General features: G+C 43.2%; 2 protein-coding genes across 9 annotated transcripts in view; both read left to right on the top strand.

Moving 5' to 3' along the window:
* Positions 1–6,674: 6,674 nt before the first annotated feature.
* LOC146206076 (uncharacterized) overlaps positions 6,675–27,240 on the top strand; it is a 38,359-nt gene continuing 17,793 nt past the window's right edge. For 2 of the 8 annotated variants that reach the window (XM_084590718.1, XM_084590724.1), the window contains exons 1-5: positions 6,675–6,795; positions 10,846–10,897; positions 12,308–12,368; positions 15,441–15,494; positions 16,758–16,827. The gene's annotated coding sequence lies outside the window, so the exon portion shown is untranslated. Of the gene's footprint in view, positions 6,796–10,845; positions 10,898–12,307; positions 12,369–14,173; positions 14,316–15,440; positions 15,495–16,757; positions 16,828–26,310; positions 26,401–27,240 lie in introns of all 8 variants that reach the window. The other 6 variants (XM_084590719.1, XM_084590725.1, XM_084590720.1 and 3 more) reach the window with 5 other exon arrangements.
* On the top strand, positions 6,802–9,454 carry Elp4 (Elongator complex protein 4). Its single transcript, XM_084590726.1, has one exon. The coding sequence runs from the start codon at positions 7,004–7,006 to the stop codon at positions 8,090–8,092; it is 1,089 nt and encodes a 362-aa protein (XP_084446852.1). The 5' UTR covers positions 6,802–7,003; the 3' UTR covers positions 8,093–9,454.

Raw genomic sequence — 27,240 nt, 5'->3', positions numbered from 1 at the left:
CCGCCACACGAGCTCGCTGGACCAGCGCTTGTTGTGCCGCTAGATCCAGGCAGCCGAGCAGGGCCGCCTCCCAGTCCTCTCGGGTAGGGGAAGGGATTATGGGTAAAAGAGAAGGATTTAGCTGGCGTGCCCAGACCATGTGAAAGGTGTCAGCCACCTCTCCACAGAAAGAGCAGAGGCCAAGGTGGTCTCAGGAGAAAAGGGGGGGGGGGGGGGGGGGGGTCAAGAAGAGCCTATATAATGCATGCTTTGTGTGCAGCAAATGTCATTGAGCTTGCATGCAGCACATATTTAATTCTTATAATCAGCACATGATTATATTTTCTAATCATCATTCCTGTGCCTCGCGGCAACCACCGGTGCCGGTCGTTCGCGCGAATTCCGCCTCTAAGCATGATAAGTAGCACGTGACGTTCTCAGTTTTAAGCTTTTCCAAGCCTTTTCCACATTTCTAGCTTTTTACATTTTGTTTTTCTTTCTTAGGCTCGCCCCATAGACATAGTCCACACCACTTATTCTATGGATTTCAGGTGGTGGGCAATGGCTCGGGATATTACGGTACATGAGCAAGGCATGTAATATGGAGAATAGATTACTGACTGTCCCTTAGGCTAATAGAATTGACTCAAAATGAAAGCAAGGCGCCGCAGTTAAGGTTAGGTAAGTCTGTGCGTCTAACGCGGTGAAATTTGGCGGAGGGCTGGATTAATTCGAGGTAAAGAGGGGCATTTATCCTACGGCGGACGAAAAATAAAAAAAAAAAATGCATGTTTGATTTCTAACAGTATTTTGTTCTCTATTTTGGAACTGTAAATTGAAAGCTCTCATCATAAACATCCTTGATAGGAGATTGAGCATTACACATATTGTCATATTTCTAGCAGTGTATCAGATGAATAAAGTAATGATAACTGAAATGAGCAATGTCATTTGGTTAAATTATAAACATATGTTGCAGCCTCGTATTCATGCCATATAAGTAGATATTCTGAGCTAGTTGGTCAACTCTGATATTTGTTCTATTCGTTATGCATTTCTGTAGTTGGTGAATGGTAAGTTTTATGCATGCACCTCAAAGTTGCGGAGCCCGTGTCTGGCGCATTCAAATCCCGCGCGCATTTCCCGGACTTCTGATCCCCCCCCCCCCCCCCCCCTTTCCTCCATTCCCCTAAGGGAGAAAAATCAGAACATGTAGGCTCCCTGCATGCCCCTTCACCTTCCCGAGCGGGACAGGAGAACCGGTCCCTACGCGGGGCGCTATTCTGCGCTTCACCTATGGGGCGTCTTCGTCGGCTGTCTCGCCTGCTGTCGACTGCGACTCCCCTGACTTCAACAACGAGCGGCCGCAGTGTGAGGAATAAACTACCTGTTTGTTCTGTAAGGAATAAACTACCCGTGGGCAGAGGAATCGCTCACAAGGTTCATGATAGTATGATGAGCTGCTAAAATGAATACAACTAGCAGAATGTGCACAATGCATTCGCTAACGTTTTTTTCTTTTTTCTTTATTGTTTCATAATACATTCGACTGCAAAACTAAGAAAGAGCAGCTGGCTAGAGACCCACACTCCCCTGGAGAAAAAAAAAAAAAAAGATTTTGCGGATCTGCCAAACTTGAACAGAAGCGTATAAATACAGCACACCAGCGGCATGCAGCACAAATAGAGTCATCATGTGTTTACTACCATTAAGCATAGAAAAAAGAAGCAAGTAAGTCAAGAAAGAACATAGTCAATCACAACAATCATAAACCACTCTTTGGTTTTATTATGTCTATCACCTGCTACACTTGTGGTGGTAATTTAAGCAATGCAGGCTAAGTGTACAGTGTGTCAGGTATTTTATGAATTTATTATATGCACTTGTTTCCCTTCACAAAATTCGTGCTGCAGTGGTGAATAAACTATTATGAGAAGAGAAGAGTTCCATTGAGTCAGCGGCAAGTTATCACCTGCCTGCAGTACTGTACTCCTCTTGTAAAAAGGGTATCCAAGCGCCACCTTTCAGCACGCAAAACTGATGAAATTTATATGAGCTCACTTCTCCCAGCAGACTAAGATTTTATTGTCTAAACCTCCACTATATTTATTTAAGTCGAGTTTTAATGGTGGCGCGTCAACAAATTAAATTAAGATCCCAGGACTAATGACGATGGAAATGTACCGAGTCTTATGAGCACTTTCAAAATTTTCTAGTATATATATATATATATATATATATATATATATATATATATATATATATAATATTAACAAAAACTGATCAGTTAACGCTTAAAAACAACTCAGTTCGGCGCCGACGGGCAGTCAGAAGCCGTGGGCATGGTCCGTGGGCAAGCCGATGCCATATATCAGTTTCTGAAACGAAGAAAAACTCGTTTTCTAAAGAAAACCCGGTGTACTTTTTCGCACAAAACCGAAAATGAGCGCGCTAGACGCGTGGGCAAGCAAACGCGATGTCCGTTGATGATTTGTTGCAGTCATGATCCGCAGCGCCCGGGTTAAAACATTTGAGTTAGGCCAAGCACTCTGGCGCAGCACACCCAATTTTTTATTTTGCAATTAACCAATTAGTAATTAAGATCATGTTCCTAATTTACTCACTATTGCGTTTAGACAAAAATGTGATCAGCAGAGTTGGAGAGCACCGTCTGAAACCCTCATTCCATTTATTTCTTTTGAAGAAAGCCTCGCGTGTATCTTTTTTCCAAGCTTTCTAAAGAAAGCCTGCGAAATGCAAAAATTATCACGTCATATGCGCATTCACGCGCCACGAATGTGGTGCTTTCAACTGGGGTTTGAGTGAACGAAATCAGCTGTGGTCGTGGCTCTACGGGCGCCGTACGTTGCAGCGGCAGGCCGATACGTCTGCGATGGTTTCTTGCGCTTCAGGCAGTGACTGTGCATGTAACCATCGCCAACGTGGCAGCCTACCGCTAGAAGTGGCCTGTCATTCATTCATAAACCTTTATTCATGAGGATTACCTGAGGCCTAGAGGGGAAGGGGGTGGGTTAGGTGAGGTTGAGGGCGCCAGACTCCGACATGAAGTCTAGCAGGGCACTAAGCTTGCGCTTGGCGTTGGTATTGGGGGCTGTCCAGTCTTCGTAACTCTGAATGTGGTGAGCAGATGTGTAGCGTGCGCGGAGGCCAGCCGTGCCAGGACAGGTCCAGACCAAGTGCTGCAGGTCAACGGAGTCAGCAGGGCAGTTGGGGCAACTGATCTTGGTTCGGCGCCATTGACTCAGGATGTCCGGTGTGTACGCTGCACCGGCTCGCGCCTTGTGAGTTAGAACTTGGGCTGGACGAGAGAGGCCGGAAGGGATCGGAGGAGTAATACCGGGTCCCGCAACAAACCCCTCCGCTCATGTTTAAGCCGCGTGATGACAGAGTCCGGTATGATGAAGGAGACAGGAGGTGGTCCGAGTTGGACGGGCCCACATCAAGGCTATGCCGGCGGTCTTCCTCTAGCTGCGCGCCAGCGGCCTCGTGGGCCATTCTGTTCCCAGTTCCTTGTGCGTGATGTCCAGGTGTCCAATGAATTCGTACCGAGACTTGTGATGTCTCTCGCAGGTATCGGCAGCGCTCTTTGATGCTGTGTTGTGCTGAGGTCTTGTAAGAACGGGCTTGCAAGGTTTTTATAGCCTCTTGACTGTCGGTGTAGATGTGGATGAAACGATCTGTTCCTTTGGTGCAGTGTTGAAGGGCCTCGTCGATGGCTGTTAATTCGAGTTCAGTTGCGGACCAGTACCTGCGACCACTGTGGCTAGTAGCGTGCAGCTGTGAACCCTCTTGGTAGTAAGCGGTGGTTGCAAACGTGATGCCGGTGTCATCGTCATGATATAGGGCGGCGTCGGTATAAATGCGGAGACCGATGTGCTGGTCTTGTGTATAAATTATGTGGCGTTGTCGGTGATCTCTTCCTGGCCCTTTCGTGCCGCCGCTAATTTAGTTCACTCAAACAACTGTTGAGAGCGCCACAATCGATACGCCCGAATGCGCCAGTCACGTGATATCTTTTTGTATGTCGCGGGCTTTTTTTACAGCTTGGAAAAAGAGACACACGTGAGGCTTTATTTATCAGAAATAAATGGGGGTTTCAGAAGGTGCTGCCCAACTTTGCAAATCACATTTTTTTTTCTAAAGGCAATAGTTAGTAAATTAGTATCTTATTGCTAATTTTCAAGGGGATGGAAAAAAAAAATAAAGTGCACTGCACGGCAGAGTAAGTTCAATTTGGCAAGGTGCTGGATAATCGGTGGACGTAGCGCGTTTCCACCACCCTTTCTGCGCATATCTCATGTATTGTGTTTCAGTTTTCTGTGCGAAAAAGCGCCGGATTTTCATCGCGCTGCAGGGCAGATACGGCTTCTGCATCTACGGCTTCGAACTCACCATTGGCACTAGCCACAAAAATACGTCAAGTACCTAACTTTTTAAGTAAAAAATTAATTTGTTGACGAAATTAAGTTAACGAAATAAAAAAAAGAATTGGACAAGACGATCGCTGTATATAAGTTCGTCCACATTCAGTTGAACAAATATGTGAATCTTGGAAAACCTTGAGCTACGTGCGTGCCTGAATGCGCGTCCTTTGCGATATAATTCAGTGGACGCTGCATCACGAGGCCTCAAAATCAAAACTCGTCTGCGGCGGCCGTCAGTTTGATGGTGAAAACATCTACACGTAGTAGTACAACGTTAGTACTCATTGGGGAATCCAAGGTGGAAGGTATCAATTACGAGCTCTCCACTACGTCGATCGTCCCTCGCCGTCAGGTTCGTTTTCATAGTCCACTATCGGGTAATTTCTAGCCGTCATTCGTTTCTTTATAGCGTCGTTAACTGGCACACAACAGCCACACTATAGTATACAAGAAGCCTATTCTTATGCGCGTACTGAACGCGTGCTTTTTATAGGCGTAGTTTCCTTGAATAGATTAATTCCTAAAAATTTGACGATGCACTAACATATAGCAATTGTGACATCTTAACTTTTATATCCTTGCGCACGCAAAATGCGTTGTTCTTTTGAGTTTATAGGTGAAACTGTATTTGATTTCCATTCCTGCTTGGGTCCAGAAAATTATGAAATGAAAAATGCGCAGATGTATTGTTCCGACACAGAACGCGCGTGGACTGCTACACCACTAAGCATTTGACATGAAAATATAAGACTGTGACAGTGATAGGCAGCACTGGTATCTGCATTAATGCAGATGACCACGTCAGTGCTGCGTGAACTTCACTGTCTCATTGTTTAAAATGTACTCTGCTTACTCTATCCTCATAGCATTTGACAAAATGCCGAGATGCAGTGTATGTTTTAAGGTCATGTTTTCGAAATTATATATTTTTGACCAACGTAATGTGCCCATGCATGCAGGCTGTGAGCGAGAAAAATATTAAATATTTCAGAACTGGGTTTTCTGTGCAGAGTGTACGAGAAGGATCCTCCGATATGCGTGCGGCGAATTGGCATGCGATATATCGCTTTCAGAGTGTGCAAAGTAGCTGCAAAGCCAAATGAGATGTGTAGAACATGCTGGCGGTAGGTTCGCTATGGCATCTTGACCACGACGAAAAAATAAGCAGCGAAAGAGCTGCAACGCCGATGAAAAAAAAAAAAAAAAAAAAAAAAAAAAAACGATATACGATGGCACGACCGATTGGCGGGCAGCGCAGAATGTCTCGGTCTAGGCGCGTCAGTATGCCCGCATGAAATATATGTTCGCAAAGCAGAGGCAGAGTAAATGAAAAAACAAGCAAAAAAAAAAAAAAAAAACCCCGAAAGAACAGTATTTCGAAGAAGCATGCCGTCTTTCTGTTGAGTTTTCACATTACATTACGTCTGCACATGTGAGCAATTAAGCTGCTGCGAAGCAAACACAAATAGATCGGTACCAAAAGGGAAGAAAGCACGATTTATCACATACGATGAACGAGAGCAACGAAACTGGTGATGAGGAAGAGCAGAGACGATATAGAGAACGTCGGCCCATATAGTTAATATGGTTAATACACAAACGCGTTGGCCATTCCAATGGCCATGCTTACCTCCGCGCGGAATCCACGGAATCAGGTCGCGTTCAGTCCAACTCCAGCCGCCGGCAACCATGCTCAAAATCGGGAAAAACACAAGCCTGAGGCAATAAATACCGCGTATATAAACTCCTCCTACAAGTTCATAAAATAAAAACAAACAAAATATCCGCGGTACAGTGCATCCGCGGTAAGCATATTGGCCTCCGAGATCACCTCTGCGAGTGCGCGCAGCGGTGATCTTAAAGGCTGTGTTTTCATTTTTTTTTTTTTTTGCACAGTACAATTTTTACCCGAGAGATGGCGCTGCGCCATCTCTCGGGTTAGGGTGCCTCGATACCGGGTAAAAATTAGCCAAAGCATTGGGGTTTAAGGATAATGAAGAGAAAATAGACTTTAATAGGGTAGAAATAACCAAACGAAGGTTAGTTGATTGGTGGCTGAAAGGGAGGCAAGAATAGGTCCACACTATATATTACTATTCACGGCTAGGCGGCCTGTGGCGCCGCCGCCCGATTCAAAGGGTTCAGCCTTATCCATCCATCCACCCATCCATCCATCCATCCATCCATCCATCCAAAATAAGGAAGAGGAAATTAGGAGGGCAGAAAGGGGAAGGGGGGGGGGGTCACGTGGCAAGCACGACACGAACTCCGGATAGAGGAGGTTCATTGCCGGTCGGCTAGCTTGGGGGGGGGCAGCGTCGACATCTGACTTGAGGTGGCGCTCACTGTCAAGAAGGCCTAGAGCGTAGCCGTAAGTAACCAGTACAAAGGGTCATGTAATGAATTACAATTTGTGTGCGTACATATAGCATATGCATATAGCCCTTGTTGTTTAGTATGAGTAGTTAGACACCTGCTCAGACGTGTCCAGTGGTGATATGCTTGATGCGCACGTGATCGCAGCTGGCTTGTAGGGTTCGGGTGACCGCTTGATCACGTTACGTGTGATTGCAGAGAAAATGAGTAGCAGTTTTCAGAAGTGTACGAGACCTGCTCATCGTGGCATTCCGGGTGCGAAGGTGTCACCTTTTACTGCAGAGACAGTGCTGTCGTGCGGCGTTTCTGCTTTAGATTATATTCTCGGTGGCGGCGTGCCTCTTGGGTGCATTTTGCTGGCGGAGGAGGACGCTTTCGGCACGTATTGCAGGCAGCTGCTGAAGTACTACGTCGCAGAAGGAATTGAGCAAAAGCACCGTATCTATTTTGCTAGCGGAGACGTTGAGCCATCCAAGTTTCTCCGCGAGCTACCAAAAACATTGCGATCCTCTGCTGATGACAATCCGAGGCAGCCTGCTTCAGCGCCTATCACGAGTGATGGCGACCTCAAGATAGCATTCCGCTACTTACGCATGCCAAAGCAAGATTCCCTTTTGGACTACGAAGAACTGGACCATGTTTTCGACTTCTCTGATCGGATCGAAAGCGCGAACCTCTCCAGCGCTTGTGTGAACACATTCAGCCCTTGCGAAACGTGGGGGAAAACGGCTAATCGGTCCTTTGGCATTGTGGAGCCTAATTACGCTTCTGTGCTGGGTAGTGTGAGCGCATTAGTTGACAAAGCAAAGACGGACGACAGCGCACCGCATAGTGCTGTCAGGATCGCTCTGCAGGGGCTCGGGGGTCCGGCCTGGGGTTCGGTCTCTTCATTTTCCTCCTTTCTTCACGCGTTAAAAGCGCTAATTAGAGGAGAGCCGGTGAATGTGTTTGTTACAGTTCCAGCAGTTATCACGGAGGCGCATCCTAACGTTCTCCGGCGTTGCCGGCGAGTGGCTGACGTCGTTCTCAAGGTCCAGGCATTTGACGATCACGAACGTGGTGCTAACCCGCTGTACAAAAATTATCATGGACTCTTGCAAATTGTAAAGCGTTGTCGTCTTTCGTCACTCAATGTTGTGATCCCGGATTGCGACTTCTTGTTTCATCAGAGAAGCAAGAAGTTACTTATCGAACGGCTGCATTTACCGCCAGAACTCGGCACTGATGAGATCGTTTCTGCAGACAAAATGTCTGGCATGGTATGTGCAAGTAACCAGAAGTTCAATTTCTGAGGAAGCGTAATCTGTTTGGCCACCGGTCTGTAGCATCTGAAAATCTTGGTTGTATTTTTTTTTTTTTTTGCTCAGTATTTTGTAAAGGTTTACACTTATTGCCTATCGTGGACATGACGAATTATGTGGGGATAGAAAAGTAATTACTTGGAACCATACATATATATATATTTTTTTTAGCTAACTATTTTTTTGTAGAGGTTTACACTTGTTGCCTATTGTTTACATGATGAATTATGTGTCGATAGAAAAGTAATTACTTGGAACCATACATGTATTTTTTTTTTAGCTGAGTATTTTGTAGAGGTTTACATTTGTTGCCTGTTGTGGACATGACGAATTATGTGGGGATAGAAAAGTTATTATTGGAACCGTACATATATAAACAGGCTCTTGAATGTGATGGGTTTTTTTTTAGTGTGATAACGATGATGCATGGTTTAGAATGTTGGGCTCCTTTCATTTCTGTTCTGTGAAATTGCATCTTGTAAAAGCTGCTCAGTATTAAGAATATTCCAGCAAAATCGGTCTTATGGAATAGATGAATTTAATAATGAAATTTTTAACATGTACAAAATTGGCAGCATTATAGGTGCACTTCTCTTTAATGTGACTGTATTTGAACCCTGTTTTCTTTTCTTCATCCAGTGGTATTTATGTGGATAAAATGAGCATTAAATTGTAGCTTATGGGGCTATGTCCATTCTTGCATAAGTATTCTTGTGGGCAAGTCTCCTGGATGCATGAGTGGAGATCAAAGCTGGTTGCCTTGTTAGGTGGTGGTTCAAGGCATTACTTGTGGAGGGGAGGGTTGGACTCATATCCTAATCCAGGGCGATCAAATGATTTTTTCATTACCAAGTAAGGCACCTGTGTGCTTAAATAGCTTTTCCTGCATTCTTGAGGCTTTTGTTCCTTACAGTAATGAGAAATTAAGGGGCATGCCCTGTTGATAACTAGCGATGTTTCTTACAACATGGATAAAATATAAGGTAGGATGTGAATTACGCATCATAACAGCATTATTGGATTGAAAACTTGTTCTAAGGTTATTAAGGTGAGCAAAGTTTGCTAGTATTGCTAACATTACATGACCTTTATAAATGTTACTTTTGAAATTTTTGGAGTTTTGTATTCAAACAGTTCGAAAGCAAATATGATGAAACAAACTTGTAACCAAGCAGGCAGATTGGGGCCTGTTGTCATTTTGTCTATTTTGGTGCAGAGTTCTTGCTGGTAGTACCTTTTTATTCCTTAATTTGTTTAGCATGAGTGATGGATACTTCAGGCAAAAATTAAATGCAAGTTTCAGCATTAACTGTGGTGTTTACAAGTGAAAATCATGCTGGGGGGGGGGGGGGGGGGGGGGCAGTACCTTATCTATTTCATTATGCTTCTTGGGCTTCTTCCTCACTGCTGGATTAGAGCTCCCATAGGCTGACTTGAAATTTGGTTTTGCTGTTCATGGTGCTATATTTATGAGGTTGATATTAGAGAATAGTGCTGAAATAGCTGTCAGAAATGATCTTGATTTGAACATGTCCTGCAACTTGTCTGGTAAACTTTACTGTAACATGTTGTTAATGGTCAGTTGAGAGGTTAATATATGATGATTGTTGTGGAGCTCCATTTTAGGTTGATGCATAAACTCTGTGCAAGCTGGTCAACCATGGTTGTTTTTGAAACGTCTGACCGTGTGTGCACAGACATGCACACTCCAGCCTGTATTGCAAGTTCATTGCATTGCCTAAAGTTTGACTTTGTTGTAAATAACTGTGGACGTGTGAAAACATTGAGCTGTTAATATTGGGTGCTTTTTTTTTTTTTCTTGATAGTGTTGCTTACAAACAGAACCATTCGTATGCAAACTGTGTTGGATTCTTCTCACCAGACTAACCTAATCAAACCGTCTTTTTGTTTGTGCACATAAGAAATGTTTTATGAGCGACAGAGCAAAAATCATTGCTTACGCATTCATGCCAACGCAGTGCTGTTCAGTATAGTGCCATTGCTACCCTTATCCAAGTCCTTTTGCTGTGTGGAAAGACTGGTCCCTTTGCCAAGGTTTTTGTGTTGCCGCATATTATGCAGATGCCTTGTTCAGGTCTTTGCATTGTTATCTAATGAATTATTTACACCTCTGATTAGAGCACATAAAAATTTGTGTGTGTGTGTCCTTTGCTGAATAAAGTATTTGTTGTCCAATCTCGTATCATCAGTTGCGAGCACAAAAGAAATGCTGTGTGTGGGGAAAGCCCTGCTACTGTGAGCAGCTGCTTATGTTCAGATGAATGTAGTCTTCAAGTGTTGCTTTTAGTAGTGCTTGAAGACATTTTGACTGCATGTTTTGATACAAATCTGTTGTACTGTGTGTTTATTGGAGTAAATAAACTGACAAGGCTTGCTTATTAAGTGGGCTTACAAGATAATATTTTAGCGTCATTCTTAATATTTTTAAATGCACCTTGTTACAGGTGAGTTAGTGTTGTAGGTGAGCGGCAGTGAAATGTTTACTGCATCAATTTTAGCTTTTATATAATGAACTCTAAATTAAGGTTTTAGACTCCAGGTTAGATATTTGACATATTATATTTCTTGTGTGTACCGAAGTGAACAGTTTGCGGGCTCAATAGTTGGTAGGAGCATTTACAGTGGCGTGTGACGTTGGCTGTTTCTTTCTGGAAGTGTCATTGGTGAATCAGTTACTCATCAGTTTGATGAGCGCAGTCTTTTTTTTTTTTTTCTTCCTTTAGGACGAGCTGCAACACACTAGCATCACGGCTGAAAGTCTGAGTTTTTGCTCAGGTGAGTTTGCAAAGCCTAGAAGCCACATAATACATGCATGCCGATAAATTTGAGCATCGCCTCGATTGTCTCGGTCCCAGATAGCTTTTACTAGACGGTGTTGAACTGCAGCTTCCCGAGCTCTAATACCCAGTGAGTGTTGTGTACCAGTTTTGCTAATGACTGTACATCGTATAAAAATTCTGTAGATATCGGGGGGTGACAAACAAGCTCATGTTTGCACAATTTCTAAAGCATGCACGCCCTACCACGGTCTGGAAAAAATGGCTACTTTCATTGCTGCTGAATGGCTCTAACTGGTTTAATGTATTTCAGCGAATTCCTTAAGGTGAATTAAATTTAGGTTAGAGAATAATTTGCATCCAGGTGGCTACAGAATAAAGCTATGTAGCTTTCTCTTAGTACTCGAGGAAACTTGCCTTGCTCTAGGCATTGAACAGTGAACGACCACCTGCTACGCTGTCTCTCTGATGAATGCTGATGAGTAGTTGCTCCCTGAATGGGAGCAACTACTCATCAGCTCTACTCTACCTTGTGCGATTCCTGGCATAGAGTAACATGTTTTCTGCCTCAAGTAGTTGATCACTTTGGCCCCATCCTGCTTTTTGCTAGCCACCCTGGTTTGCTTGGTTGGTGAACTGACTGCCCTGGACAGGCAGTAGTTCCACATTCTCGAGCCCTGGACTGGGATGGATTTTTCTTTTCTCCAACTGCACTGAAAACTGCATAGCTTCTCTCCTTTCTATCTATTTGGTTGGGCTCAGGTGGGTGCTAATAAGTAATTTCTTCCTTAATCAAATGCCTCCTGCCCCGCCGGGGTGGTGCAGTGGTTACGGCGCTCAACTACTGTGCCCAAGGAAGCGGGATTGAATCCCGGCCTCAGCGGCTGCGTTTCGATGGGGGTGAAACGGAGTGGTGTCCGTGTGCGATGTCGGTGCATGTTAAAGAACCCCAGGTGGTCAAAATTTCCGGAGTCCTCCACTACGGCGTCTCATAGCCTGAGTCGCTTTGGGACGTTAAACCCCACAAACCAAATCAAACCATCAAATGCCTCCCATAACACAGATATACCTGTGTAGATCAGGCTACTGAATTCTTGACTGTGACGAGGTGTCCACCTTCCTGCCTGCTTGAAAGAAGGGTGTGTGGGGTTTTTGTCAAGCTGAATTGCTTTTGTGTATGTTTAAGTTGTTTAATTGTGGTAAGGAGGAAGCTATATGAGAGTTTAGCTGGCTTATTTGTGTGTTTTCCATTGTCACTTCATCGCAGTTTTTAAGCATTAGTTTCACCAGTAATATGCCGCCTTCTCGGAAAGGTGACTTTATTGCATTTAGCCTTACAGTTCTTTGCAGCCAGATGAGCTAAGCTGTGGCTGCTTGCTGTATGAAATGAGCTTTTTTTTTTTAACAGCTACCAGGCGCATCTGCAAAGGAGAATTGTAACACGAGCATACAAGCAGCAAAAAGGAAAGGTGAGCTGTTCATTGTAGATATACTTTGCTTTCTTAACTTAGGACAATCCCTCTTTATTGTTACCATATTCTGCACTTGTAGTAAGGAAGAAATTACTTATAACATCCACGCAAGTACAGCCATACGGCCAAATATATACAGTTTTCTCTTAAAACTTTGTAGTTAAAAAAATTCACCTGGTCAGCGGTTCAAACATAAGGCCATCGCTTGTCTGGACCAGTCGCTGTACCATCCGAGCTAACCAAGGTGGCCAGCAGATTTGATGGTAGGGTGAGAGCGAATTGATCACTTCAAAGTGGGAACATTGTTTGTACAAAGCTTAGAGGAATCCCCCCAAGGGGAAGTACATTTGTAATAAAGGAGTAAATTACTCATTAGAATCCACCTAATGACGGCCACAAAAGAAAGCCATACAGCTCTCGAAAATTTTCTACACTCTGATTGTTCCTGATGCGGAAAGCGTTCACATCAAACCACATTTTTTCGCTAGTTCGTTGTGACGCATGCTCAACACATAAGATCATAAGAGTAATAAGAATAACAGCTGACAATGTGTTCAAGTAGCCACTACATACAAGTTCTTTTCTTTCTTTCTTTTTTAATGTTGAAACATTGCTACCCACATTCTTGGATTTTGCCGACGTAGCTGTGATGCCTCCATCGGTCAACCGCACTGAAAAAAAAAAAACTCGCCACCCAGTGGGTTATGAATCCAGCCAAGAAAAAAAGAAAAAGATCAGCTTTGCTGGCCACTGCACCAAATTCAGTAGCCAGTTTATTTACATGCAAAGCTGCCAGTTTTTTACGCTTCGTCTTGGATGTCATGGTCTTTGTCTTCATCTCCCCTGACAAAGGTGCACTGAAGACCTTAATTGGGCCTCCACTGTCCTAATAAAAGCCTAAAGCACCCATTAAATATCTAGTTAAACATGGCGAGACATAATTCGGGCTTAGCTAAGCTAAATCGACACTTAATTTTTTTTTGGTGCCTGTTAAGGAGAGATAATACCCAAAAGAGTGAACTTCTGAACTGCCTGCCCGATTTCACTGAAGCTTGCAGGGCTAGTTTGTAGCACTGGTGGGACCACCTCTGCTAAATTCCATTATTCTTGAAAAGTGTTTGTAATCTTTGCAACAAGGATGATTATATTTGGTTAGGAAAACTCTCATTCAGAAAAAAAAGGTAATTATCAAATTTCCTTTTATGTTATGTGGCTTCATGAACATCTATAGCACACAACTGTGCAGTTACCTTGCTTCTTTTTGCTATACTTTAAACGAATGCTACCATCTAAAGAACGGCAATGGTTCTTCATTAGCACCATTTTTTAAAGCTTGTTTTTTTTTTTAGCGAGAAAAAAAATTATATACTGACCGAGCACACAGTTGTGTTCCTCACAAAATTTCCCCCCAGAAAGCCCACTACAGTACTAATATTATCAAGTAATGCGGAAGGATAGCTTTTCTTAACTGACAGTTTACTGAAGAAACAAATTGACAAAAGTGTACTGAAAGATTGAAAATTGCCCCACTTTATTTCTGAAACTCCAGTGTTAAAAAAACTCCCCAGCAACATATGTTAGTTCTTCATCTATACGCTGCTCAGCAGCAGTGGCTTCAAGCCGCTATTTTCTGGTCACCTTTCAGTTCTGAAGTGCTTTTGCTCACACCCACACTGCATAAATTTGTTCTTCTCTATGACACACACCATAAGCAATGTTCGGCTAGTCTAAGACCTTTTTAAGTTCCTTTGGTCCTCTTTCATTGCAGTGTAGAGTAGCCAGTGCTGTACTTGTCTGTACAGGTATTCAGAGAGCGGCAAAACGAGAGAGGTCGGCCTGTGCTGCATCGGCCACTCGCTTCCGGCAAGCAGCTTCGTCTACCTAAGCCATTGCGCGACGCAAACTGCGTAGCTGGCATTCTTTCAAAGAAACCAGAAACGCAAGGTGACTATACTCCGTTTCATACATCAAGTGCAACACTGCCAAAGCTACAGCTCTTGTTTGCGCTCTCCGCATCCGTGATGAAAAATAGTGTCTGCTCTTGACGAGAGGAAATAATAGTTTTGTCTGCAAGCTTAATACATCTTACATTTGCCATCAACTTCATAAAGAGCACCTTTTTTAGGGAGAAAGGATCAGATTCGGTGAATTTGTATGTTTTTATGTCGTTTTCGTTCGTGTCGCATTTTCGCTGCCCTGCAACTTTGCCAGCTGTGCCACTAGATGGCGCTGGCTGTGCCCTCTGCGCTGCGCATCTCTTTTTGAAAAAATGGTTCTTCGGTGTGCATTTTTTTTTATAAGATCTGCACTGCGAAGATGTCTAGGCATGCGAAGCAAGTTATTGCAAACGTGTATGCTCGGAATAGAGCCCGTTTTTGCAGGAACTACTCGGCCACAAAACGAGCTCGTAGTAATACGCCTCCTTTTTTTTTTCTTGTGGACTACTTGCGTAGCTTTCGCTGCGTTGCACCTGATGTATGAAACGGAGCCTAGGTTCAGCACCTGATGTGATGTGGTCTGACAAAGCCAGCCCTCGCATGGCGTGAAAAGACGTTTGAAATGTTGCATGCTATTGTTGTGCCGATCACATCTCAAGTTTTGGTTTTCTAGCCAATCAGGGCACGCCTTTCCCCATTTTTCATGCTTGTTTGTCAATTTTCCTTATGTCTCACTCTACTCTCGATGGAAGCCCATGTGCTTGTTGGAAAAAGGACTGCTTCCAGCATGGGTACATGCTGCACGTTTGGCCGAATACATACCCCGCATGCAAGCTTTGTAAATGGTGCTTTCAGGCCATCTCCCCGAGCCCAAATGAGGGCGCAGGCATTGCTGACCTTTCAATTCCTGCTTTTCTAGAGCACTGCTGTGAATCAAATTTTGCCGAAAGGTTCTCTATTAAGTGCAGGAATCGAAAGCAATAATAATCCAAAATTGGACTTTTCATCCCAAATTGTCGTTTTTTTGTACTGTGTCACCTTTAGGTTATTGCTGAAGCTATTACTGGTTATTACTTGGCAGGAGTATTTATAGCTTTCTGCAGGTGCGATATATATTTTTTATTACTTCTAGGTTTCCTCCCTCCCTTCATCGATGGTAACCTGCCCAGATTCCTGCCAATGAATTGTAAGTATTCCGAGGGTGGCCAAAAACTACTGAAATGGGCTGCTGACCATTAGTTTTCTCCCTGTGAATTTTGAAAGATCATCTAGAGCAAACATTACAGTTTGTTATCTTAGTTGAAAGGGCACTATGCAACACTGTATAATATCCCTGTCACACGGCCGACTCGGAACTACCTTGAACTTCCTTGGTCTAAAGGAGCGCAAGGGAGTCGCAGGGAGTTTCGCCTTAAAGGAGTTGTCCCCGTGTCACACGGCTTGCAACGAGCTTCTCAGAGCAGCCAACAGGGGTCCATTAGGCGCTGTTTATTTTGCACAAAGATATAAAAAATAATGTCCAAAACAAACTGAAATATTTTTTATACTACTATTTTCCTCGCAAAATGCAATTAGCTTTAGTCATATCAATATAAAAGAACACACATTTGCTGAAAACAACGACCATGCATAGCCATTTTTTCCGCTCTGCTGGACACCATGCGCGGCGTTGTGCAATACGTGGTGCAGTCGCGACAATTAAACGCAACTAACCGAGTTAGAATACAATTTTATGCAATAAAAACTAATATATTTAGGAGTAAAAATTACATTATTGAAGAAATATGTTATTTAATGACTCAGAAGCAAAGCACATTGGAAACGAGAGTACTCCCTTCGCCCATCAATGGAGATCGTCGATCTCCTTTGCTTCAAAACTCCATTTAACTTCCTTCCATAATGGACTGCCGTGTGACACGGCACGTATCTCCCTCGAGGTAATGGCTACCTTGGTTGAAGGGAGTTGAAAGGAGTTCAGCCGTGTCCGTGTGACAGAGGTATTAATCAGGTTACAGTCTGAAACTACCACAGCCTTCTCTTCCAAAAGTAAGAGGTCCTGCTTATGAAAATGTAGGCCACCTCCTCTGATGTGCAAATATGGCTGCTGGTGATGCAAAGGTAAGCTTCTGGTCAACACGTTTATTTTACTCTTACTTGTTCATCGTAATAATTTTAATCTTCAGTCATATTAATGGTGTACCAGTGGTGCCATGGTGCAGGATTAGTTATGCAATGTTTTTTTTTTTTTGTTTTTTTTTTGTTCCTTGTGTATGTGGTAGAGAAACTGCGCAATTAAACTAGCATGATGTACCAGGTTCTTACTTATTAAGACAGCCGAGGTGTTGGTGTGTATGCCTATGGCACCAGTGTTGGATACATGACTGAATCTTAATTCATTGGTGATTACTTTTCAGTTGGTGGTGGTGATAAAAACTTTAATTTCCAACAGATACAGGGTAGGCGTCAACCTACCCGCCTACACGACGGCCTGGAGCCCTTGGACCCGGGCGGCATGTTCGGTCAGTCGGATTACACCTAGCTGAGTCTCGGGGTGTGAGCTCAACAGTAGAGTCTCCCAAAATTCTTCCGTTTTTGTCTGTTCATTTATATTTTTTATTTCTGAACACGTCCATATCATATGTACTAAATCCACCTTATCCTGACATAGTTTGCACCTATCTGAGAATTGCTCCGGGTACCACTGACTTAAAGTAGCTGGGTTCGGAAAAGTCCTTGTTTTTAAGCGCCTCCAAATGCTTTCTTGGATCTTATTTAGTGTCCTATCTGCCGGTGGGTATTCTAACCTGTTTAGTCAATAGTGCTCTGTAATCTCTTTGTAGCTGACTAGCCTGTCCCTGCTAAGATTTCCATACACAACCAGTTATTTCTAGTGTCTTCATCAGCTTCAACTTAGGCTATGTGAGGGACACCATAGTAGAGAGTTGCTGATCATTTTTACCACCTGGGGTTCTTTAACAGGCACTCGCATCGCGCGACACATGCTTGCCTCGTGTTTCACCTCTATGAAAACCCATCTGCCACAGCCAGGATCAAATCCACGTCGCCCGGCTCAGCAGTCATTTATGCATGTTGTAGTGTTTCACTATCTGCTTTTTGTGTGCATATATAGTAAAACCTCGTTGGTACATTTTTAAAAAATTGCGAAGAAAACGTATGATTCAAACTGCCTGGTTTTTAAAAGTTTAACTCCTGAGCGAGATACAAAGGCATTTAGTATTGAGACTTTCACTGCATAAAAGTGTAGATAAGCATTTATAGACTTCAAGTATGCACAGCTTCTTTTTTAGCTCTTGCAGAATTCAGTCCATTTTTGCACTGTCCTAAGCGCGGAAGAAGTTTAGTAAAAAATCCTGTTCGCAGGAAGCAGTGGCGAGTTGGGATCGTTTCCTTGGTTGTTTCCGGATGGTTCGCTGCCTTGCATTATTGACATGTGGAGAAGCCATCACGATGGCTTGCAGTTTCCGCAATTTTGTTCATGAGTTTGTAATCCAGTAATATTCCTTAAAATTTCCCCTCTCCGGTACAAAAGTGTTTATCAGAATACCTGGTAGAATTATTTCAAAAAAACAAATGATGAAACCAAAAGTAGGTTTAAGCCAACCCTATGACGTGACATACAAGCTATGGCGTCATGGGTAAGGCCGCAAAAACAACCATGCGTATGTTAACTAGTTAAACTGGGTATAGTAAGTGAAAGCTGGGATCACTATTTGTCTGCAGTGACTGAAAGAAAACCCGAAATTTTGTCGTCCAGCAAATGTGGAGCGGATATTGGCTATCGTGAATTTAGTTTTGCCAGGCACCCAGAATTTCTCATAGAAATCTCCCTAATTGATGCCATGAATTCAGAATTTTTTAAAAATTCATTTACGTTGCAACAAAACAATACAAGCCTATGAAATTAGGTACAAATGACCAGAAACTTTGGAGAATGCACCATGAAAGCAACCACACTCGTTGCGAAAGGAACTCGCCCTTTCTCTCTTGATTACTGTCTGTGGGCCTTAGCACTTTTGAAACGATAAAAATGAAAGGAAGAAATGTTTAGTTGATGTGCAGGAAACTGGCAGCCGATTTATTTTAAAATGATGCTTCTTTCTCAAGGGAGTCCTTTGCTTTATAATCTCCTGCTAGTCGTTCAGCATATCATAGTTCATTTGGGAATGGAACATTTGTTTTTTTAATGGTGAAAATAATGTTTAGTAATTTTGCCGTTAAATTCGGTTTATCCAAGTAAGAGGTGAGGAAAAATATTTTAACACTGTTGGGTGGCACAAGGATATCATGGCATTATCCCCAATCACATACACAAATGGCGGTGTAGCAACAAAAAACTAAATATAAGGTATTTAAAAACATAGTGCCTTTAGTGCTCCTGTGCTGGATGTTAAACACCACAAAAAGCCAGTTTTTGTAATTTGGATATGGACCTCTCAGTGACCGAACTACGAGCTGCACAAGGAAAGATTTCTCGAAGTTGCCTGTGGGCAGCCCCTATGGGACACTTGCGCTGCCACGAGCAGGCACACCGAAAGAGGTGCTCTAGTTGGCACCAGAGTTTCGCCTGCGGGGTGCCTATTCCAGATGTCCCAACTAATGCCGGCCAAATGTTAAAAATATTTTGAAGCACTGTAGATGGTGGAAACTGCAACCATCTTGTCGAGCGGTGTATGTAGTAAGTCAGCATAAAAAAAATATTTTGTTGAAAAGAATAGTAAAATAAATGAAAAAAAATAGCTTTTTAGCTGTCGTATTTTAGACGAAAGCTCCAGTGTCAAATTGTGGAGCACGCCATCAGACATTAAATTTGTTAGTCTTTATGGGCATAGGTTATGTCTTTTCTGCATTGAAAAGAAAGCCTGCGAAGTATGAGGAAACCCCACATGGCCATGTAGTCGTACGCTGTCACAGCTGCGCTCTTAAATGCGGAGTTCAGCAGCATAACTGTATGTGTTATCTTGCCGCTGATGTGACAGGCACCTGCGACCGAACAGTGAAAAATGTCTGGCGTGCTGGCTGTGAGTTGCAGTACACATGTTGAAACACTGAGAAGCATTTTTAGTCATTGGTCGAGGGTCACCGAATTCAGGAGCAAAGCAATGCATCACGACGCCATGTGCCAACTAAGAATGCAGCTGAGTGTATAGGTGCTAAGTACCAGTGCACCCTTTGTTTCATGCTCTGAATATGGCAGGGTCACAGCATCAATGCACATTTCATTGTTTTCACCCCATCACATTTGCGGCACCATCAAATGCGGCTATGCTCATGAATTCCACCTTTGAGACACTGCTGTAGCGGTGCACAAGTTCATTGTCAATTGAGGTTTTTCATATTTGTTGCTCATTCTTTAGTGCATAAAAACTAATTTAGAAATTTATCGAAATAAAAACCAATTAATCGAACTCTTTAAGTGCTATTCACTTTGACATGGAAATTTTTGCCTGAAACACGGGAACAAAAATGATAATTTGATCAATTTATTTCAATATTCAAGTGATACCTATAAAATATTCCTTTCCGTGTACACTGGTGACAAACGTTATATTCACTTATTACTCTCAGTTACAAGTGTCCCAGTTATAGCTGGGACACTTGGTATATACAGGGTGTTTATTTAAGTATTTCAAAGGCTGTCATACATTTCTTTTTTTTTCACCTAAGGTTGTCATAAATTAAAAAAATAAAAGATTTTTGAGTTAGAAGAGTACAGCATTGCCAAAAAGTAGTGTATCAGAATACAGCTAAATTGTGCTGGCTGGCAGGTTGGTTAACTGACATTGCATTGCTGACCCTTTACCTATTACTTTTGGGTCCTCATTTATCAAGATACTTGCAGCCCAGCTTAGGTAATATCCATGCCTGTTTTTAGAATTGTGAAATGCTATTCTCGTCGCTGCAGCAGCACAATTTTAAAATCTGATATCAGTGCTACCTAAGGAGGGCTGCCAGCCTCAAGATAAATGCGTGCGCTAACACTAACAGAATGGATTAAATTTTAAAAATTTAGTATTCCTCAGGAACCTTTATGAAGGGCAAGAGGCCACAGTCAGAACTGGGCATGGTCTTACTGATTGGTTTCCGATTGAGAAAGGGGTGAGGCAAGGCTGCATACTGTCGCCCTGCCTATTTAACCTATAAGCAGAGTGCATCATGAGGAAGGCCGGTCTGGACGAGTCTTCAGCTGGAGTGAAGATCGCTGGAAAACGCATCAACAACCTTAGATATGCGGATGATACCACTTTAATGGCAGAAAGTGAATTGGATCTCAAGAGACTTCTGATGCGCGTACAAGAAGAGAGTGAGAAGTTTGGGCTTAAACTGAACATTAAAAAGACGAAGATCATGGCGTCTTGCCCTATCAAGTCCTGGAGCATCAATGGACAAGAAGTGGAAGCTGTGACAGATTTTCTGTTCTTGGGCGCCAAGATTACCTCGGAAGGAGACTGCAGCCATGAAATTAGGAGACGCCTGCTTCTGGGAAAGAGAGCAATGGTTAGCCTTGACCGCCTAATAAAGAGCAGAGACATTAGTCTGCCAACCAAGATCCGTATAACCCGTGCTATGGTCTTTCCAGTTGTGATGTATGGATGCGAGAGTTGGACTGTGAAAAAGGCTGACCGCCAAAGAATTGACGCGTTTGAATTGTGGTGCTGGCGAAGACTCTTAAGAGTTCCTTGGACTGCCAGAAGATCAAATCAGTCGATGTTGTCGACCATAAACCCTGACTGCTCATTGGAGGGTCAAATTCTAAAGTTAAAGCTCAGCTACTTTGGTCATCTGATGAGAAGAGAGGAGTCGCTGGAGAAAGATTTGATGTTGGGAAAGGTTGAGGGTCGCCGGAGAAGGGGTAGGCAGCGAACGCGATGGTTAGATAGCATTCTCGAGGCATTGCAGATGAAGCTATGTGATGTTAAGAAGATAGTGAGAGACCGGAAAGCGTGGCGTGACATGGTCCATAGGGTCACGAAGAGTCGGACACGACTGAACGCCTGAACTGAACTGAACTGAAGAAGTCTGCTAGTCTGCACAGCCGTATTTTGATGCACTACACCGCTGACAGTGCTATGCCAAGAATGCGCCTTTTTTTTAACTCTAAAAACCTTTATTTAAAAACTGCCGACAGCATTAGGTGAAAAGCCCTGTATAATGATATACATGCACAAGCACGAAACATGATATCAGTGAATGGTAAAAATCCCGAAGTGATCTAAATTAATCCGAGTAGAGCACTGCACCGGCCTGAATCCGAGGCCGGCCTGCAAAACTCGGAGTGAGAGGCCTGGCCCTGGCTTGTTCTCACAGTAACGCATGAGGTAAATTGCTCACTGTGAGCAAGTAAACACCTGCACTAAGAAAAGGCCAAAAAAGATTTTGTCAGTCGTATTTTACAGCCCACGGTGTCTAAATATTAAGGCGTCCTCGCAGTCAGTGGGATGAGATTTTTTAGTGAACAATATTTCGCGATTGAATTCATGGTCAAACAGGTATCCTTTCGATAGACATGAATATCCAAAGGGCTTGCATACGTCCCAAGCTGACAAGGGCTATGAGGAATGCTGTAGTGGAGGGTTGCAGCTCATTTCTACCACCTGGGGTTCTTAAAGATGCACTGACAGCAAGCAGTACATGGGTACCATGCTCTCTCTCTCAGTTAAACGCGGTCTCCGCAGCCAGGATCAAGCCCGGGTACCCTGGCTCGGTTGTCTAGTGCCTTAATCACTTAGCCACCAGAAACTTTTTTTTTTCTTTTTTTTTTCTTTTTTTTTCTTTTTTTGTACAGCGCGCAGCATGGCTTTCTTGCATTCATCTGCCTGCTGGAACGCCTCAACTGTACTTCACTCTGCAATAGGGAAACAAAAGCTTAGCATCGACCCTCTATGTATGGCCCATGCGCGACCTATACCTTCAACTCGGAGCCCGGGACCTGCCCAGACCCGGTAATCGGCTGCCCCCAGCCTTTCGGGCCAGTCCAAGCCCTTGTAGTGATCTAATCCAAAGCCTTCCACTATGGCATCCCTCAATGCCTGAGTAGCTAAGGGGCATTAAATCCCAAACACCGATACCAATACTCCGTATACTTTCTCCAAACATTTATCTTGGTACTCCGACTTTTAGTTTTGTCGGCTCCAAATGGTGCTCCAAACAACCTTGAGCCATTCATATCACTACTGGAGCATGCACTGCAAACTCTAGCGTCACTGTAGTGCAATAGCCTACAGCAGACAAGGGAATGATTCTCTTCCTTTAATTTTCAGTTTGATGTGTAAGAATGAACTGGTCTCCCCAAACCTGATTCTACAGTTGTCGGGTTGAAAGTTGGGCGAGTTGAATCTTGTTGAACAAGAAAGCGCTCGTGTTGTGTCCTACTCTTTGGTCTTCGTTTCTTGCACTACCTTTTATGATCATTCTACAGTGGCAAGAATGGTTTGCATTTGCATTTAGATGCTATTGAAGACAGTAAAGCTGTTTTCATTGCCACAGGGCTATGCACCTGTGGTCAGTTATTGACAGCCTTCACATTGATTGCAAATCATGGCAAGTATGACTACGTGACTTAAACAACTATGCGACATTACCTTGGAAATGAGCTCGACCACATCTTGTTTACCGTGAGCAATATTGATAGGGGTGTGTGAATACTACTTTTTCCCAACCAAATTAAGCATGAATAGTGTCGCTTAACAAATCAAATGCGGATCTAATATTCACACCGGACAAATAGTCATGCAAAACATAGAAGCTCTAGTAGTGACACTTTGGTACGTTGCTACAGTGTTATGTGTTATAACTATAGTTTTTAAATAACAAACGCTAACCTTCACTAAAGGGTTGCAACACAAATTAAGCATATGAACTCCACTATCAAGTTATTGTATATGAAATTACATTTCACTGTCTGTGACAAAAGAGAATAAACTGTATTAGGATGCAGCTTAAAAAAGCAGCACTTGGTAATAATGCACTGGTAACATGGTAGCACTGCTGATCATAGGCTGGGACTAACTCCGATCCGTAGCATCCTCTGCCGACCATTCACGGCAGTAAGCCAAATCAGCATTTTTATGTTGAATATATTGAACAAGCCGGCGGCATAAAATTTGCAAGCTTATAATTGGTCTTATGGTTAGCTTCTTGTTTATACTTCGTCTCACAAGATATCTGTAGCACTGCGAAAGGCAGAGGCACCCCAGTCCAATCAAGATCATGCGCATTACAATAGGCAATTGTGCTCCTACGTGCCTCTCGTCCACCCCTCAATTTGGCAGGGGTGACAGTAGGAGCACAATTCTTTATTATAGTGCGCAGGGGCAAGAGGCACTTAGGAGCAGAATTGCAAGGACTCTTCTGCCTTTTGCCGTGCTGCAGATATCTTTAGAGCTGCATTTCAATGGAGGTAAAATGCAAGGTGCCTGCGTACTGTGTGATTTCAGTGCATATTAAAGAACCCCTGGTAGTTGAAATTATCCAGAGCCTGCGGCATCCCTCATAGAAAGAGTTGGGATGATAAACACCAGAAGCCATACAAAACCAATTAACAAGAAAGGTTTGATGGCGGACTGTTTTTGTCGTGGAAGAATTGTACAATGCACCTGAGGGTGGGTGCCAGCTTGCTATATGTGAGCCATGGCCTTCAAGGTTAGGCATGAAGGCAAGGTTAGCTGAAGTTGCTTGAGCCATTCTGCATCAGCCACTCGTAGTTCCATGTACAAGCATTTGGCTGGACTTGCAGAATCGTCCAAAATAATTGAGCGGTCCACTTTTTTCTACGAAAAAGCGAATTTAAAATTGGCAAACTTTGCCGCTCCTCATGTTTCGTTTAATGTGTTGATAACTGAGAGTTGTAGCATGGCACCATTCATAGCGTCCACAACCGGCTTGTGCCGATTGGTCCCAATGTGGCAGGCTTCCATGGCACTGGGAACCACGCAGCTCACTCGGAGTGATCTGGGTATGCGCAGTGGGACCTCATGGAAGTAGATCACAGTATGCTATAACTCTCCAATTAGACTATCTCAGCCAGAGTCATGCTTTCGTCATGTCTGCACCACTTCACATCATGACAGTGCAGCAGCACAGCTGCAGGTCATACCACGGACGAATGCACACGCTGCATGAAGCAGTAACATTCAGTTCCTGCGGGTAATGGCGGTTGCGAAAGCTGCCATATGGAACACACAGGAAGAAAGCGAATGGACTGAGTGAATCTGCGATTGCACCCATTTGCCTTGTGGGCGGTGACGGCAGCGTCAAAGCCTCGGCAGACGCTTCTCCTGTTTTATTTTCAGTCAGATCGCAACTTTTTGTAGGCCACTTCGTTGACAGTGAAGATTGTACCATTTCTGTCACAATTTTGAGATGGCAGCTATGAACAAATAGCCAAGCTGTCAGAACAACTCCGTATAAATCCAAGATGACTCCTTTCATTGCCGCGAAGAACTGGTTGGTTACAGCAGCGATGCCTGCTTGCCTCATATCGTGGTGAAAAATGAGCTTTCCAGTGAAAAACAATCTGCATAGTATTCCTGGCATTTCATTTAGTCCAAATAATCAACACTATGGGCTCCACAGAGACCTAAAAATTGGTCATGAAACATGCATATATTCCTGTGTGTGTGACTGTTTCGAAGTCCGAAAAATTGGTCAGTGCAAACGTATGCAGTTATGCCCGTGCCACAAGTCATGCTTCAGCATTAAAGAGTCACTGGAAAGTCACTTCATGGAGGGTGAGGAAAGCTGATGATGCTGGTAGATATTCTGTTGTCTATCAATCTGCTGCAAAAATATTCAATCTAGCATATGTAGCACCAGAGGTGTTAGTGGTTAAAAACAGGCTTCACATTTTCCCTCTCAAGCAACAAGAGCATAAAGAGAACAGACCAATGCTGCGCTCTGCCCATTAATGCATTTACAAGCCAATCTGGTTCATCCATGTGTGTGTGTTTTTCTTTCTGCTTGCTCCCTTGTTACGGTGTGAAAGTAGAAGGGTGAAGGGAAGGGAGCTAGGTGCACTGCAGTCTCCTGCCTGCCTTTTTCCACCTTCCAGCAACACAGTTAACCCCTTCACTGAGGAACGTGTCTTTAAACGACCACTCCTCGCAGTTGTGCTTTGCGGAATGCATCTTAAGACATGGTTTGCCTTTCCTGCACAGGAAGCCCAATTTGTCTGACTTCTGTGAACTTTGTCGATTAACACCAACTAAATTTAAATATGTTCGTCTTCAACACTGTGCGATCAAGACAGGACAGTAGAGACACACAAAGCTGCACTTTGTTTGTGGTCCTGTCTTGATCACACAGTGTTGAAGATGAACGAATTTCACCAACTAGCCAGCCAGAAGACTCTGCTAAATTTAAATAAGCAGTACGACTGCAACAAGTGAATGAAAAACTACCTTCTTGCAAAAGAAAGAAAAAAAAAAGATATGGGGTCACAGCATAGATGCTTCATAGCAGCAAATTGATGGTTACAAAAATTAAAGCCTTTTTGAAGCACACTAGTGGTGACAGCCAAGATGAGGTGAAGAAAAAGCCCCATGTGTTATTTACATCCAGTGAGCATGCTGAAAAATGCAATAACAACGTAGTTAGTGATGGAAGAGCCCTGTTCCAAAGCATGCCACGATGTTACTAATGCTATCTTATAGCATATGTAATGCAGGTGCATGCTGCAAAGTAGCATTTGGCGCATGCTCAGTGCAAGCCGCAGTATTTTCCTAGCATACTCAATTCTTGCTTGTGTAATGCAAGCAATCGTTGTCCTATGTTTTCGTCTTTACGACTTGTGCCTCTGAATGTTTGTCTTGCTTGATTGTTTTACTGGGACTTGTATCATTAGAAATATCTGAGATGCAATTTTCTTGCTTCAAAAAAAAATGAAATTGCTGTGAAGAATTCTCATCTAGCTTGCGTGACACGCTAGCAACTAAGCTGCAATGTCCTCACTTGAGGACACAATCTATTTGGTCCTCTGTCAATAGTTTGGTCAGCATGAAAGCAGCAACTGGCCGGTCACGGGAATCTTGCACGCATCGGTTAACCACTGGTTGCGTCATGGAGCCAGTGCTGAGGTACGGTCACTAATGAGACAATGGTCTGATTGCTTTCCATGAACGCTTAAACGCTGCAGCTTTTTCGTGAAACCAATGCCAAAGCATAAATGGATTCCAAGTGGAATATGGAAAGTTAGAAATTGCAGTCAAGATGTTTTATTTTCTGCAATTTAAATGGAAGGAAACTTCATTGCAATTACAAATGTCTGAGGGATTGCATGGTTTCATGCTTCATAGTGTGAAGTGGCACAGTCAATGCAGCCTACATTTTTCAGTATTGTGTGAATGGCTATGAAGAAAACTCTGCAGCTTCATTTGGTTTCTTTCAGCTTACATGAGTGCCTTTATGTAGCATCAGCTCAGGGGCTGTTAACAGTTGTAGTTAATATGAGATGCCATCAGGCTCATGAAAAACAACTAGACGCATCAGGTTGCACCGCATTATCTTAAGCATAATGGTGACCAGGATAATGGGCTTGTAGCCCTAAAAATTATGTTTGATTTCAATTTCACTGGCCAGCACTGTGCACAAAAGCAGACTTTACTGATAACACGTTTTTTGTTTCTGATTATTCTAACTTCTCTGTTCGGTTTTACGGACAACTCACATTGTGGGAAGTTTTTCTCTGAACAAGGCATGACTCTATTTTACAGTCTTCATCACCCCAGCCCTCTGAGACTGTTCAGAAAGGCTAAGAGTACTATAAAATAATGGTCTCACAAATATGTGCCGATGCTTCGTTTCACCCTAACCTGTCTTTGGTCGGAGACCATTGAGTGGCTTGTTTGAGGTCTATGCTGTAAAATGCACAAAAAATGAATATAAGAGATTATTCCTCCTCTTTGAAAAAAAACGAT

The sequence above is a fragment of the Amblyomma maculatum genome, chromosome 1 (genome assembly GCF_055883805.1).
Source record: "Amblyomma maculatum isolate TAMU_Amacu chromosome 1, ASM5588380v1, whole genome shotgun sequence".
Taxonomy (NCBI): domain Eukaryota; kingdom Metazoa; phylum Arthropoda; class Arachnida; order Ixodida; family Ixodidae; genus Amblyomma; species Amblyomma maculatum.
This window is presented reverse-complemented; position numbering and strand designations above follow the sequence as displayed.

Excerpts from the sequence above, each read along its gene's own strand:
- Elp4 (XM_084590726.1), top strand. The coding sequence starts at position 7,004 with ATGAGTAGCAGTTTTCAGAAGTGTACGAGACCTGCTCATCGTGGCATT.